The sequence below is a fragment of the Tyto alba genome, unplaced genomic scaffold, assembly GCF_018691265.1.
Source record: "Tyto alba isolate M040663 unplaced genomic scaffold, T.alba_DEE_v4.0 Super-Scaffold_42, whole genome shotgun sequence".
NCBI lineage: Eukaryota > Metazoa > Chordata > Aves > Strigiformes > Tytonidae > Tyto > Tyto alba.
In genome coordinates, this window is record NW_024881318.1 from 3,399,142 (window position 1) to 3,415,216 (window position 16,075).

The following is a 16,075-nucleotide window of genomic DNA, read 5'->3' on the forward strand; positions in this document are numbered from 1 at the left end:
AACGCGTGCGCCCCTTGTGCCTGCGGCCTCCTGGCCGGACACCCACCCTGGGCCGCTGCTCCGCCTCCCCGGGACACGCCGCTTCTGGCGTCACCGCCGCGCCAGTGACGCCACAGCCGCGCCCGCGTGACGCCACCGCCGCGCCAGTGACGCCACCGCCGCGCCCGGCGGCAGGCGCGGGGGCGGGGCCGTTCCCCCGCCCCGCCTATCGGAGCCGCGGGGGGCGGGGGCGGCTGACGCAAGGCGGCGGCGGGTTGGCCGAGGGCGGCGGAAGCGCGGCGGCGCCACTTCCGGCGGGCGGCGGCCATGGCGGCGGAGGTGCTGGGCAGGACGGCGGCGCTCGGCCTGGGTGAGGCCCGGCGGGCGGGCGGGCTCCGCGGGGCTCCGCGAAGGCGGCGGGCGCTCCGGGGGGCGGCGGGCGGGGGGCGGCAGCCTGCGCGCTCTGCTCCGTGGCCCGGGGGCGCCGAGGCCGCCGGCTCCGCTCCGCGCCCAGGAGCGGGTTCCGCCGGGGCGGCGCGCGGCCGGGGGCTGCGGCGGGCTCGGCGTCCCGCGGGCCTTAGCGCGACGCACTTCCTGCCGGGGGTCACGTTTAGAATGGAAAATGCTGTTTAACTCTGACCCTGTTTGACCGGCCGGTTGTTCCTGAACGTTTGTCACTGCTGAGAACCGTGAGGACTTTGTCTTTCTGTGCGTCCAGTTTCTTCCTGACCGTTTCCACTGCTGATAATTTTTTTTTTTTTGAGTAATTGCCTGTATTTGCCATGTATTGCAGAAGAGCTGTATGTTTCTGAACGGGAGGGCAATGATTCCACTGGTGATGGGACCCAGAAGAAGCCGTTCAAGACTGTTTTAAAGGTAACTCTGGAAAGCACCTCCTGTTTGTTCTGAAGAGTGTGAACCGCGCTTCAGGTCGAGTGATTGGCCTTTTATTTCTAAATTTTTAGACCTGTTTTTACAACTCTGACTGGAAGGATCAGAAGTAGGATGTCTGCTCATCTTTAGTTCACTTGCAGTGCCACTGATTCTGTTATTTTCTCCCCTTTTCTAGGCTTTGATGACAGCAGGAAAGGAACCATTTCCTACTATTTATGTGGATTCCCAAAAAGAAAACGAGGTGCTGTAGCATTAGAGCTTCCTAGTAGAAATTATTTTAATGCTTCTTTGAGTGAAGGGACACAAATGTAGTCTTTTAACTTGTGCTCTCTCCCTGGATTGATTTAGAGATGGGCCATTATTTCAAAGTCGCAGATGAAAAATGTCAAAAAACTCTGGCACAGGGAACAGATGAAGAATGAAGCTAAGGAGAAGAAGGAGGTAGGTAGCAGATGATGCTGGGCTGGAGGAAGCATGCCAGCTCTCTTTTCCAAAAACATTAAGTGATGCTGTTGTCATTCCTGACCCTCCAAAAAAGCTTCAGCTTGTTCTTCATCTGTGTCATTATTTTACACGTACGTTATTTACAACTTGCCTTTGTTTAGATTAGGACAAACGAATGGATGAAACTTGGCCTGACTGTTGAATAGTTGCAATCCATCGCCTTTAGACTTTCGAGAAGAAGATGAGAAATGCATCTGTGCACTGTTTCTCATCCTGGCCTTGAATTAGGGCAGGTTGAGGGCCCAGCAGGGCAGCATCAGGGCTTTTTGTGACTTCTCTGTCTGCAAGCGTACATTAGGGTCTCCCGTGATTGTAAAGAATGGGAATCTTACAAAGCCTGGTTACAGCTTTTTTTTTTTTTTTTTTTTTTTTTTAAAACCAGGCAGAAGATCTCTTGAGAAGAGAGAAGAACCTGGAGGAAGCCAAGAAGGTTGTTATCAAGAATGATCCCAGCCTTCCCGAGCCGAAACGCGTGAGTACGACCCAGTGCGCTTGGCACACGGCCTGTGGCCCAGCGTCTGCTCTGCAGAGGTGCACTGTCTCTGCTTTGTGGCTCTGGCAGCTGGGGAAGGCCGCTCCCTTCCTCCTGTTCATAAATGTAGCTTTGGTTTTCTGATTTTCTGGGTCCTCAAGTGGAGAGACTTTGGTCTTTCTCATGTGCTTGAGGGGTATCTGCACCTTCTTAGTTCACGTATCAGACTTCTCTCTGTGTTTGTTTGCTGATAGAGACCATGTTTCTGTTTAAAAAAGTTGATCAGTTCTGCTTTGTTTGATTAATGTAGTGGTGGAGAGGGAAGAAACAGTGCTGCTTAGAGGATGCAATTCGAGTTGCTGAGACATGGAACGCAGTTCTTACTTGGCTGTTTGTAGAGTCCCGCTGGATTTGGTGACTTGATGCAGTCCTTAGTTTAGTCAGCAGATACTGTGTGAGCTGCTCTGGGAGGGGTTTTTGGGTAGAGCCCGTGTAGAAGAGGTCTTTCCGTCCATGTGTAGAAGGTGGTTGTTGAAGAGCTGTTGCCCAGCAGCTGCGCCCGCACGCGGGGCAGAACCTCGCCTCGGGCGCTGCTGGGAGGAGCCGCGGGGGCAGGGAGACGGCACCTACGCTTCTAAGTAATTATGTGGAAAACACCACCTAAATGGTGAATCATTTCTCCGTTTGATGGCTTCTGTTCCCTGCTTTACAGGTAAAGATCGATGCGCTGGAGGCTTACAGGGGCCAGAGAGTGAAGATTTTTGGCTGGATTCACCGATTACGGAGGCAAGGTAAACCGCAAGCATTTAGAAGTAACTGAACCTGTACAGAGAGATGGAGCAAATTACAGTAGCCTTCAAACCTGGGGCACTTAGAGTGAATCAGACGGCACCTACTGTTACATTTTTAAACCATCAGCTAGATGCCCTCTTTGATTTATCACAGTGGTCACTACAACACTGGAAACTCTGCATGATGTATGAGCATATAGATGTTCCTTAGTCGAAGGCTTAATGGGATTTTCAGTTTGGAGGCCAGTCCTGCAGAACTTCAAAAGTCTTGTTTTCTGTTTTAAACTAGTCCTGCAAACCAAGGAGCTAACTAGCATCTGCTCATAGTGGAATCAGCAAATTGGAATTTTAAGGTTCTATAAAGAAGCATAACTTCTTTTACAATAAGTTTAGCAAGCATTACTTGCTATCACAATGAGTGTTGTTCCTCGGTCGGCGCATGGAAGCGCATGGCAGAGAGTTCTGACCCCACAGGAATTTGTTCTGATTATCACTGAATGACCTGACGAACTGCTTGTGGGTCTGGATGTAGTGAGAAGTTTGTAGCAAATTATTTTTGTAATCCTATGCTTTTGTGGAGAGGGGGGTGACATCACTGTATCCCTGTTAGGTGAACCTTGGGCCTGTGTGCGCAGCGTTTCTGCAAAGAGACTTGTAGTCCCTCCGGACATCTGAGGCCGTGGCACGGCGGTGCAGTGCCAGCCTGGTTGAGGTTGGAGCAGGCTTTGCTCTTGATGTCTGTTGAAACTTATTTTAACTTGTTATACAAAATACAGCTGTGTGAAAGGCTTCTATAACTGTGCTGATGCTTCAGTGCTTACCTGGAGCATCTTTGGTTTTTAGGAAGAGTGGGATCGTAGTCCTTCTGTAATAATCTGCACATCAGTGATTAATAGGTCTTGGGAGTGGGTCTGTTCAAATGGAGCAGTGAATAAAGCTGAGTCTCTCTGTTTTGTTTTTTTTTTTTCTTTTTAACTAGGGAAAAATTTGATGTTCATTGTTCTGAGAGATGGCACGGGTTTTCTTCAGTGTGTCCTTTCAGATGAACTGGTAAGTCGTGATGATTTCATTCTGTTCTGTTGTTAAATAAGTGAACTGTTCCTATCTCGTCCATTTTTCTTTTATATAGATCACTGGAAGTTCTCCTAAACCTACTGTTTAAATTGTATTATTGTTAAATTGTATCTCCTACCACTAGTGGTTTTTTGTCAATGTGAGAACTGTTTAGAAGTGACTATGAGTTAATCTTGTCTGTGACTCCAGTAGGTGTCATAGGAAAAGCAAAAATAAAAACGTACCTTAACTCTGCCTTTGTTTTTTCTCTCTGCAGTGTCAGTGTTACAACGGGCTAATTCTCTCTACAGAGAGCAGTGTGGCAGTGTATGGTACGCTGAACCTTGTTCCTGCAGGCAAGCAGGTACAGGACTTAATGTGTTTGGGCTCTCCTCCTCTTTAACGGTTTATCATTTTCCTGATGGAAGAAGAAGCAGAGGTGAAAATAATTATTAGATGATTTTGGTGGGAATTTGGTTTAGAGAAAAGATCAAACCCGCTGCTGTCACCCACAGTTCAGTGTGTGACTGTTCTGCTTTTGCCTGAGACAATTTTCCACTGATCTGTCCCATAGATATTTCCTAGAATGTAACAGTGGAATGATATGTTAAAAGGATGGCATAGCCTTATTTTCCTGAACAAGAGGTTTATTCAGCTCTTGCTTTGTGAGGCTAAGAATTGGGGATTAGCTCTCTGCTTTCCCTGAGATGGGTTCGTAGGCTCTCCACCATGTTGTATTTGTCCTCCAGCACTTGGTGGGTGTACAGACGAGGCACTTTACTGTAACTTGTTTTGTACAACTTTGTTTACAGTGGTAGTCTAGGATTAATGACTGGGCAGGTGTGATTTTAGGTCTTGAAAAGACGATGCTGCTTATGCCTTGTGCCTCTCTCGTTCCAGTCTAGATCTACACACTGTTACTGTTCAGAAAATCATTTGACTGGAGTTAGGACTAAAGCTGTGTTAAGCAGCTGTGCGTGACAGATGGCCCCTAGGAAGGATTCAGACTGGAGGCAGGAGAGAAGCTTTTAGGAACCATTGTCTGTGACAGCAACTCAGTGCACTCGTCAGGGCACGCAGGCCTATAGCAGGATATTTACTGAAAGTTATTGTAAGACTCCTATCTTAGTTACTAAGAGGTGACTGAGACACAAATAAGTTGTTGTTGCAAAAAGTCTGCGTTGCAGAGCTTAATTTGTGGTGCAGAAACAACAAGCAAGCTCGGGCTGTGTTTGTTCTTTTTAAGTCTTAGTCCTTTTTAAGACATGGGCTCTTGATAGCGGCTTATATTAGTGTCTTTTTCTTTCTCCTTCAGAAAAAAAAAAAAAGCAGTGATGTTGAGATTTGGAGGCTAGATGTATGTTTAATCTTGATAGTCTATAAATTTGCCTCTTCCTTTAGATAAATACTCCAAATTGCCATCAGTTCTTGCAGTGAGAGTTCTTCTTTTGTGTGGCTTGGCAATCTGTATTCTACTGTCTGGTCTTTTGAGTAAGTGTACTAACTCTAGTAGGACCGTAGGAAGAAGAAACATGCCTGAAAAAAAGAATAAATCACATTTTGGAGTCTTACATTGCTTCAAACAGTGTTTCCAAGTTGTATTAGATAATATTTGAGTGAAGTAGTCCCTCACTGTGGCTGCCTTGTAGTGTGCAAAATAAGGTCAAAGTGTTAACCTTTTGTGGTGCTTTGTGGATAACTCGGTTGTCTTGTAAGCCATGAACTGCTGGCCATTACTGGCACGTTTTGCAAATGAAATTCTGTTAGGCTTAATTGTTCTGGTTGTCCCTGCCACTCGGGTCCTGGCCCCAAGAGACTGACCTAAGGTTAAAGAGCCAAACCCGCTTAAATGTGAGCCCGCTCCCTGTTGTGTTTGCCATCAGAAGTTAGCAAGATTTCCTTTCCTTCACAGCTTGCACTACTGGGACTTCTAAAAATAAGTGCAGCCAAGCAGGGATTGCTTTTTTTTAAACAACTTTATGCAGTCTGGTAATCATAAGTAACTCATAGTATGCTAGTGCTCAGAATGTTTCAGACATTGAAAACACTTCATGTTTTCATGTCTCATCACAACGAAGCAATGCTTTTAGTGAACAAAACCACCAGATTTGTCAAAAAAAAAAAATAAAAATCTGTTGACTAGTCTTTGAAAACCGGCATTTATACCCTGAAAATACTGTGACTGAAAAAAACCCAAACCATTTTAGGGGACAGAAGCGTCCTGTGAGCCACACGGGGGAGCTGGTGAGGCCAGCGAGGAGGAGGAGGAGGAGGGGGAGGAGGAGGTCTGTTGGTAGCCTCTGGCGTGGGGACAGCACGGGGATCAGCCAGTGTGAAGCTTGTGTTGTCACCTTTGTGGTGAGATGCTGCCTGCTGCAGGGAGGATGCCCAGGGGTCTCTGACAGACAAACCCAGAAGTCCCCACAGTGAGCTAGCTCTTCCTCTGTCGTCATCTAAGCAAGCTTTTTCAGCTTTTTTGAAGTTTGCCATCCAGTAGGAGAGTGTGGCTCGAGTAGTACAAAGAAGAAAATACCTTGGATGTCGCCCTGCAGTCTTGGGTCTGCCTTTTCTTCTAGTAGATAGTGGGAGGACCCTTCACTGGGGGTGTGTGTGTAATGTCCTTGAGGCATACGGGGAGGTTCCTTGTGCCGCTGTGGTGTGTTGTCGCACCGTACAAACTACTATGGAGAAAATTAACTCTATCCCAGTCAAAACTAGCACACACTGTAAGTTACCACAGAATGGCTTTGGTCGGGAGGAACCTCTGAAGGTCAGCTGATCCACCCTCTTGAAGATCTCTTGTGAGGTGAGGCTGCCAGGGCTCTTGTCCAGACGTGTTGTCACGTTGAGTGTAGTGCTCAATCCCATTCGGGTTGAGGCTGAGAGACTCATGGTGGGTTATAGATGGCACTTCCAAGTGCGGTAGGATGAGCTACAAAACAGTTACTTTGAAAATACTGCAATTAGGATTTTAGCATCTTTTGTTTAAACTGGATTAACATCTCTGCCACGATGCCTGATGGTCACATCCACGAGGCAAAAGGCAGACTTTGGAAGTTTTTATTTCTCTTCAAATTGGCAGGCTCCAGGAGGCCACGAGCTGAACTGTGATTACTGGGAGCTTATTGGTCTGGCCCCGGCAGGAGGGGCTGACAATCTACTCAATGAGGATTCAGAGGTCGATGTGCAACTTAACAACAGGCATATGATGATTCGAGGCGAGAATATGTCCAAAATCTTCAAGGTGCGCTCCATGGTAGTACAGGCCTTCAGGGATCATTTCTTTGCCAATGGATATTATGAAGTAAGTATGATTTCCCTTGGCAGCAAGTGACTACTTTAATGTCCTGACTTCAAGGCTGCCTTTTTCTTGGAGAAGCTGGGTGTAGAATTTCTAATTGACCTGAAACAAACAAAAGAAAAGCTGTTTCTAAGGAAACTGTTACTCTGTCGCTTTCGTGGACAGAGATCTCAGAGGTGTGTAGACACTTTGGAGGTGTGGAAGTGTTACAGCGTGGCTCACAAACAGCCTGGGTACCTCTTTAACGTGCTGAGGGGTATCAGACTGAAGGACTTGCGTGTGCACGTACAAAAGCTTTGTAGGTGGGAGTCTGGAGGAGCGTGCCTTGCAGCACTGCTCTTGGGTGTTCTCACCTCTGTCCTTAATTCTTCGCTCAAGTAATGACAGTCCTGTTCTTTAACAGGTCACGCCACCGACTTTAGTCCAGACACAGGTGGAAGGAGGCTCAACCCTGTTCAAACTGGATTATTTTGGTGAAGAGGCGTACTTAACCCAGTCATCCCAGCTCTATCTGGAGACCTGCATTCCAGCACTGGGCGATGTTTTCTGTGTTGCTCAGTCGTACAGAGCTGAGCAATCCAGGACCCGCAGACACTTGGCAGAGTATGGAGAGAGTATACTTCCGTGCTATTTATGTACAAGTGAATTTGTAAAGTAGCAGGCAGTTGGGTGACATAATGTACAGTCGGCAGACAGCTTAAGGCTAATGTGGAAGGACTGAGCACAAGTCTGTTTGGGGGTAATACCTTGTCTTGGTGAATGTCCAGCTGGTCCTAATAGGTTGGCAATTAGTGAAGGAAGATCTGGGTGAAACAGAGCTGATACATTCTTAGGAATGTCTATTTCAAAAATACAGTTCATAATGTTGTCTTCCTTTTTTTTTCTATGGCTTTATGTCCAAAGGGGACAGAAGTGTGTGGTTTGGGGTTGCGGGTTTTTTGTTTGTTTGTTTGTTTGTTTTTCCATGAAAATTTTTCTCATGGCTAAAGATTTGTTGCTTGGGTGTGGTTTTGTAATGGTGTGACTTTGTGTTTCAGATACACTCACATTGAAGCTGAATGTCCTTTTATAAGTTTTGAGGATTTATTGGACCGTCTGGAGAACTTGGTTTGTGATGTCGTAGACAGAGTCTTGAAATCACCTGCATCGAGCTTATTGTATGACCTAAACCCGGTAGGCAGCAATGCGGAACAGTCACAAATAGCCAAGAAAATACCATCTTTAGCCTTGCCTGATGAGCACATTTATTTGGGGAAGGCAGGGCGCGGCAGTGAGCTCTGCTAGTTTATTGTTAAGAATATTAAATAACATCAAAAGAATGAAAATGCTGCAAGGCTGGTAATGACTCTTCCAGGAGCAGGGGATTGGGGGGGGAAGAAGTTCCCTGCTAGCAATGTGCTGGGATTTATTGCAGCGTGTGCTGTACCAGTGGAATAAAAACCTCTATCCCAGAGCTCGTAATATTGATCGACTGGTACTTGCAGATTGAGCACAAGGGAGCAATGAAACAACTGGTGTTTTACTTTCCACCCTGGAACGTGGAGCTCTAAAGCTATTTTCATTTGTTACAGACCCTTTGTCTTCTGTTGCCTTTGCAAAGAAGATGGCTTTAAGAGCCTGCTAACTTTATCTTCATCACTAGCTTTTCTCTCAGAGCACATCAAACTCATTTCCCTGTTGTTTTGACCTGTTTTCCTGATAAACATTGGGAGGTTCAGGTTTCAATTTGGGCCGAGACAGGGGTCGGGAGGTAGGAAATAGAAGCAAACCCCCCCTCACAAAGACAGGTGCTGAAGCTGTTCTATGTGCAGGGAAGCCCAAACGTTCTTTTGTGGCCTTGCCCATGGAACCTGTGCTAATGGCCTGGTTTGAAACGCCAGCCCATGCAATGAATTTGTGCAGAACAGGAAACGGCTTGGAAAATACTTCCTCTCTTCTCTCTCCTGCCACCTTTTTCAGCACCTGTTCTGTGGGCTTTACTGGGCTTGGAAGATGGTTGTGTTTGGTTTTAGCTTTTCAGCACTGAGCTTGATTGGTTAATTAAATAACAACTTGCTGATGTTGTGAGCCAAAAAGAGCGACGTGTATGCTTCAGGTCTGGAAGTGGACTTGCTGATCAGCTAGAAAAGTATTCTTCTTTAAAAATGGTACTCTTCCACCTGTCTTCATGTCTGCTCTTATTTACAGGGCTTCAAGCCCCCGAAACGTCCTTTCCGACGAATGAACTACACCGAAGCCATTGAGTGGTTAAAGGAACATGATGTGAAGAAGGAAGATGGTACTTACTATGAGTTTGGGGAAGTAAGTCTTTCTGAGGCTCCTTAGGAATTAAAACCACAGAAAATCCCACTGCCCTGCACTCAGGGTGTGTAAGTTCCTTGAAGAACAGTGTGTTTGGACCACGGTGCTGTTGGGCTTACTGTTGCTGTGCGAATCTGTTGTGTTTTGTTCAGAGTGATACCGATAAGGAGTGACATCCTAGTCCTAATGAAGTTAGAGTTTTGCTGTAAGCTTCAGTGAGGCCTGGATTTTTGTCCGGACTGTGCCGGGAGGTGTAGTAGTGTTATAGTGGGGAATGCAAGCATGGGTTGGGTCTTCATATAATGCCTTTGAACATTGGAATCGAAGTCCGTGTCGTCGTCTGTCCATCTGTTCCCTGTCTCACTCTTCTCCAGCCAATAAGGCAAAATTATTTGAAGGAGGTCAAGAGGATTTGCTGGTGTAGCCCACTTCATCAAAGGATTTAAGAGAAGTGAGATTTTTAGGAGGAGATCATATAATTGTTCATTGTCATACAATTGTATAGACTTCAGAGTCTGCCCAGCATCTTCTGAGGGAACCTTGGCAGCTCAAAATTGGATCTGTTGGGGTTTTTGCTCTCCCATCTGTATCAAAGATGTTCGAGATGGAGAGAAAGGCCTTCAAATAGCACTGAACTCAAGGTTCTGGAGGGAAAGAGGGGTTCCTGCCTCCTGTGCCCCACGGACACTGGCTGTGGGAGCTGCCCCGGCGCGAGGTCTGTGCTGCTCCTCCTGCCCCTCCACCGTGTCCGTGCTGTAGCGCGGAGGTCGCTTGCATTCGGTCGAGCAACCGCTGTGGCTGTTTCCCTGTTAAAGAAGAATCTAGTCTTCCAAATTCCAACTCGGAATCTATGAGAAGAGTGGTACCATTAGCTGAATAAAAGTTAAAATTAAACCTTCTAGGGATAGATGGAGTTTGACTAAACAAAGTGTTTGTTTGACAAGCCATGATCCTGTCCGTGGTCCCTGTCTGTCAGTGGAACTGTGGTGTCGTCCTTCACTTCCCCCTGGTTTTTAAACAGTAAAATTGCTGAATTGACCAAACTGAAACTTCTGCTAGGTGTTTCACAGTTTATCAAATTTCAGTCAGAAAGCTTACATAAACAAGGTTATTTGGTTTTCATTTAACTGAGCAGTTGAGGGGTTTGTAATGTATTTGGGCTCTTCTTGAGGGAAATGTTTATGCTTCTTAGTCTTGAGGTTTGTAGAAGACAGTATTGGGGAGGAAGGAGATCAGGATCTTCAGTGTTTACTGTCTGTTTGGAAAGTCTACAGGTTAGGTTTTCTTCAGTTTTCTGTCTGAAACATTGGCAAGACTGGGATTTTTAATTGAACAGATTTTCTTTCCCCTGACGTGTGTTTTTATATATATTTTCTAAGATAAGTTTGTTTTAAAAATTTAGGTGCGTGGGGATGAGTGTGTGGGTATGTGTGGTCTGCAACTGTCTTTGTTTCATGCCTGATACTTGTGGGGCCCAAAGTATCGGAGCAGTTTTGGTTTTCAATATTACTAAAGCCTTCTTTAACCGTAGGATATTCCTGAAGCTCCGGAGAGATTGATGACAGACACCATTAATGAGCCAATCTTGTTGTGCCGATTTCCTGCAGAGATAAAGTCTTTCTACATGCAGCGCTGCCATGAGGATTCCCGGCTTACGGAATCCGTAAGTTGCTGTGTTACGTAGTGGTGGAGGCTTCTCAACCGAGTGGGGAATGTCCGCGGGAGTGAGTGTGAAGTGCACAAGTACTCCAGAATTCTCCAAGATCTTCCTGACCAGCTTTTGTTTTGGGTGTCTCTTGGCATGGCTTGTTGATCTTGTAGAAATAAATGAAGCAACTCCGAAGTGCTAATAAAATGTGGGTGGCTCATAGCGAGCGTGCTCTTCGCTGACCTCAGGTGTGTGCCAGCCCAGCGACAGTAATTCTGTCCCTTCCTGGAGCCTCTATTGTCTAAGCACAAGCTGTCTGGCAGCTGGGAAGAGTGGTTGGTTGGTAGGAATGCTGCTGGGTTTGTGGTTTTGTGGTGTGGTTTTTGTTTTTCTGTTTTTGTTTGGTTTTGTGGTTTTTTTTTGGTGTGTTTTTTGTGGGTTGTGTTGGGTTTATTATTTTTTTTTTTTTTTTAACAGTTTAGTTGGGCCAAGAGCATTAGGTTAGAGAACTTAGTTAGTTTATTCCACCTGTAAATTGGGTCTGGAAGGAATTGCCTGCCTTCTGGTCACAGAGAATCAAAATGACATGGGAAAAGTTTTAAGCTTGGGCCGTTTTTCCTTACGTTGTGTGTTGTAGGTTGATGTGTTGATGCCTAACGTTGGTGAAATTGTTGGAGGCTCCATGCGTATCTGGGACAGCGAGGAGCTACTCGAAGGCTATAAGAGAGAGGGCATTGATCCCACGCCGTACTACTGGTACACTGATCAGGTTTGTAAAACAGATGGCGTGTGTTGCCTGCCAGCTAGGACACTTGGCTATGGATTTTTTTTTTTAACTGCTCTTACGACGATGGAGTCTAAATTGGAAACGTGTTCCTGGCAGCCCGGAGTAGTTACCATTTCACCACTGACAAAATGCAACGGGCACGTTTCCGTTCTGTTAGAGTTGCTGTTTGCTCCAGCTGCATGCTGCCTGTACCAGATCGCCTTCACTAGGCTGGCCTGCGCGGGTGTCTTCTGCTTCTGGTGTCTTCTGCAACATTTGTTGTTAGATAGGTAAAGAGAGGTTGGGTCTTCACAGACCTGATTGGCGAAGCTCTAGGTAGCCTATGGGGAGGAGAAAAGGAAACGGTTGAAAAAGAATGATTAAGACTTTCTTTCTGACCTTCCTTTTTCCTCTTTTAGACCTCACGCTGCCCCAGGAAACAAGTGATAACTAAGCACAAACATTTTCCCTGAAAAGAGTTTAGTCCATTTTCCTCATCAGTCAGAAAATAATCTTGGAAGGGTTTAGGTTTTCTTTCCTGGTGGTATTGCTGCAATTATAATATAAATAACAAGAAAGTGTTTAATATCGACTCTCTGAATTTAATTTCAGAGGAAATACGGTACCTGCCCTCACGGTGGCTATGGTTTGGGATTAGAACGGTTCCTGACCTGGATCCTGAACAGACACCACATCCGAGATGTCTGTCTCTATCCACGCTTTGTCCAGCGCTGCAAACCTTAGCCGTCCTCCTGATAAACTCCTAGAAAATGAGCAACTCAGGCCTGGAAAAGAACGATACACTCTGCTATACTACAGCTGTCTGAGGACAAGACTTACTGCAACCTGTTGCTAAAACAAATACTCATTTAGGGCATGAAAAAGAAAATAAACAAAACCCTTTTTTAATGGAAAATGCTACTAATTAACTGGAAGAAGCCTTAGAAAAAAGTCATTAGGTACATTCGTGCTCTCAAGTCCACATAAAACAAAGATCTTGATAAGCTGTCACTTGAAAAACAAGATATGCTTCTGCTTTTAATTTCTATGTCTTAAAATATGCTGGGCGTTTGACTTTTTTTTTTTTTTTTCAATTTGCTTTAATTTCGGTCTGTTTTCTCTTATGGTTTCTTGGAAAAATCAGGTGTTCAAGCTCTTTAAATTCCCAAATACTGGCCTCTGAGAATGCTGTGAAGAGACATCATCTAAAGAGCTCACCGAAGTATAAAAATGGGAATAATTACGTTAAGTGCTACAACCTTTTAGCTCCTACTGTTTTTAATGGAAGTTCTGTTTGCGTTGACTCAGTTGCAAGGTATGTAGTGTTGAGCACGAACTTCCACTGCAAGATCCGTGGCTTGGTTGGGTTTTTTCCAGGTAATTTATTGGTTAGAAAGGCCGCGGGTGAGGGGGGTGCTGCTCCTTGTGGGCCAAGCGCCGCGGCGGGTCCCTGCACCCCCAGCCCGTGCTGGGGTACAGTAGGAGGGGACGTGTCTGTCGGCTCGCGGACACGGGGACGCTTGGGGTGCCTCTCCAATTAAGATTCTGCCGTGTTTCAAACCAGAAATGACTGAAGACCCCGAGGAAGGGGTACCCGTGAAATGCGGTTGGCGGTCGCGTTGCGTGCTGGCTGCGTTGCTGGCCTCTCCAGCTGGAGTGCAGTTGGAGCAGTGCTTCCCCCCGTCACCCTACAGTAGGTTCCATAGTCGGGCAGTTCCGTGTTTCCTGGCTGGCTCCTTGTGTTCTTGTGCTACTGCATCCGAGCAGATTCTCTGGCTGTAAGCAAGTTATCAAATAGGACTAATTAAATATTTAGTGTGTTGAGTCATCTGTATGCTTTTTAGTCATAAATAAAGCAATTCCTTTTAGTAGAGAGGGGAAAAAAAAAAAAAAAAATCAGTAGGTGCATCATTTGGTACCTGCACAGAGACTTGTTCTGGATTTGCCCTTCACAGAATTGTTACACTGTGCGATATCCATATTTTTGTAATAAATCACTGGTGGTGTTCATCTTGCATGTTACATATATAAACTGGTCTAAATCAGCAACCAATAAATTATGGCAACATAAGCTGGTGTGCAAGACGGTAGTTCTTGACTTGTGCTGTCTGTTCCTTTCCTTTCCCTTAGACTTTCTCGCTTGTTCCCTTACCGCAGTCTGCCCTGGCACGGGCAGCACCTGTGCACAGGAAAAGTGAATTTTCAAGTGCAGTAAACACATTCTCCAGCTTTTTTCTTTTTAAACTAAATCCCCATTAATTAACTTAAAGGCATAAATTTCTAGCATTTGAGTAGACCGCCTGAGCTACCCCCTTGAAGCCTCCTGGAGAGAACAATTGAGAATAAATGTGGTGCTGAATGGTGGGTTGCCAAGGCGGCCGTGACTCCTGGCTGCTCCCAGCTGTGCCTGCCCAAGGCAAGCCCGGGTTTGTCAGGAGGGTAAAGGTCTGTACAGTTGGAGGAAGTGAGGTTATTTCCAGAGCTAAACATCTGGGTTTAATGTCTTGGGGGTTGTCGGGGACGGCTGTGGCATTGCTGTGTGACCCGAGGGGGGTGCCCCTGTGGAGCAGAGGCTGCGTGAGGAGGAATGAAGGATGCTCTATGAAGTGAGCAGTGCTCGGATGGTTTTCCTTCTTGCTCACCCTCTTCACTTACTTTCCCAGCCCTTTTGTAGCCACAATAGAAGAAAATCGTGTACAGTAATGTGCCTCGGCGTTCTCTCATGCTTGCCCTACTCCATTCCTGATGGGCTGTTCTTTGTAGAACTTAAAAGATTGTTTTAAATACCTGCAAAAGTATGGTCAACTGTAAATTCCTGTGGTCTGGGGGGTCGTTGCATATGTGTTAAGTATATCAGCTAGAGGAAGAGGAGGAAGATTAGCCAGCTTGACTGAAACAAACTGCTAGCAATTTCTTACTTCTTACACAATAACTTGCTAACAGTGAACTACAGGAAAAGACCCCGCTCCAAAGGTGAACATGCTACCAAACAGTAATAGCACCCCTTAGCATTTTGTTTTTGTGGGATTTTTTTTGTTGTTAGTGTTTTTTGGGGAAGGGAGCTCAAGAAGCTTCTGTCGTTCAGATTATTTAGGAATTTATGAGCATGTAAAGACTTTTTACAAAACAATTTCCTCTGAGCACCTGAAGTGATGTGAAGGGAGGAGAGAGGTTGGGAAGAGATACTACTAGAAAACCATCACTTGTTGGCAATCAGTTTTCTGTTCTTAAAACCGGCAGGGCTGAGCTGCTCTGTGAAGGTTAAAAGGCTCCGTATCAGGGGAGCTACTAGAGGAAGGTCTGAGGGCTCGAGAGGTGCTCGTGGAAGAGGCAGATCAGATAAGGAGCTTAAAAGGTGAGAGGGATGAAAGCTGCTGTGGAGCTGAACGGCGAGTGGTGTGCCGGTAATCTGCCGGTGGAGCAGAGGGTGTGCTGGGCAAACCACCTGCGCGGGAAAGAGCCCCGAAGTGAGCGAAAGCCTGCACAAATCTGCTGGTTCCTTAGGCAGCCCCGGGAGCCTAGCCAACAGGAACGTGGTGATGCTGAAATGCTGCTTCAGAACAGACCTTGGCTACGTTAAATAGGGGGGGTGTAGTTCCTGATTTACCATCGAGGAGCAATGCGGGGTTTTGATCATTAAGAAAAAAAAAAAATTACTTTTAGAGATTGAAAAATGATAAATGTATCTTGGTTTTATTTCCACGTCCCATCAGTTGTGGTTTTGCATGGCATCTTATTTCTGTTTTTATTGTGTTCTTACAGAATTTGCCGAGTTTGATTGTATCTCTAGTGATTTAAAACTGATGATGGTCCTGGGTGTTTCTGGCAGCTATCCAGAAAGTTCCTTTCCAAGCTCTCCGGCAGTAAAGCTTTCTGATGGTAAGTTCTTCTTCAGGCTTGTTTAATCATGTTTGCTGCTTCACATGTTCTTTGAGCTAGCAGTGTTCCTGGGTTCCTCCCATCCGAGTTCAGTGCTTGAGCCCTCCTTACTAATACCAGTGCTTCGGATGTGTGGGCAATACCGGTCAGGTACTGGGGGAAGGGAAGCAGCCTGTTGGTCTCTCGGTGAGGACCCCAGGGACTAGAGGGAGCCGCGCTCTCCTGCGGGCTCCATCACGAATTCCTGCACAGCTTACATCCCTTGATCGTTCCTAATAGCTCTCAGAAAGGCCCTGCAGCTGCTAGGAGTACAAGGATACTTGGGTTTATTTTTATTAGAAGGGGTAAACAAACCTGCGAAAGAGGATAAAACGGGCAGTCAGAGCTTGGATTTCTCCTCATCCTCCCTTCCGTTTTCCCTCAAGGTATCTCCACAGCTGGATTGGTACGTGCTGAACTGGACCAGCAGCACTGGCTCCCAGGCCCT

General features: G+C 46.1%; 1 protein-coding gene across 1 annotated transcript; it reads left to right on the forward strand.

Annotated features, from left to right (window-relative positions):
- The first annotated feature begins 289 nt into the window (after positions 1 to 289).
- On the forward strand, positions 290 to 13,780 carry NARS1 (asparaginyl-tRNA synthetase 1). The gene is made up of 15 exons (XM_042804787.1): positions 290 to 349; positions 773 to 855; positions 1,049 to 1,114; positions 1,222 to 1,314; positions 1,760 to 1,849; positions 2,562 to 2,640; positions 3,620 to 3,690; positions 3,971 to 4,057; positions 6,776 to 6,997; positions 7,398 to 7,597; positions 8,032 to 8,167; positions 9,182 to 9,295; positions 10,827 to 10,958; positions 11,581 to 11,712; positions 12,322 to 13,780. Exons 1-15 carry the CDS (start codon positions 307 to 309, stop codon positions 12,451 to 12,453), a joined length of 1,680 nt encoding a protein of 559 aa, XP_042660721.1. The 5' UTR covers positions 290 to 306; the 3' UTR covers positions 12,454 to 13,780.
- The last annotated feature ends 2,295 nt before the right edge of the window (positions 13,781 to 16,075 follow it).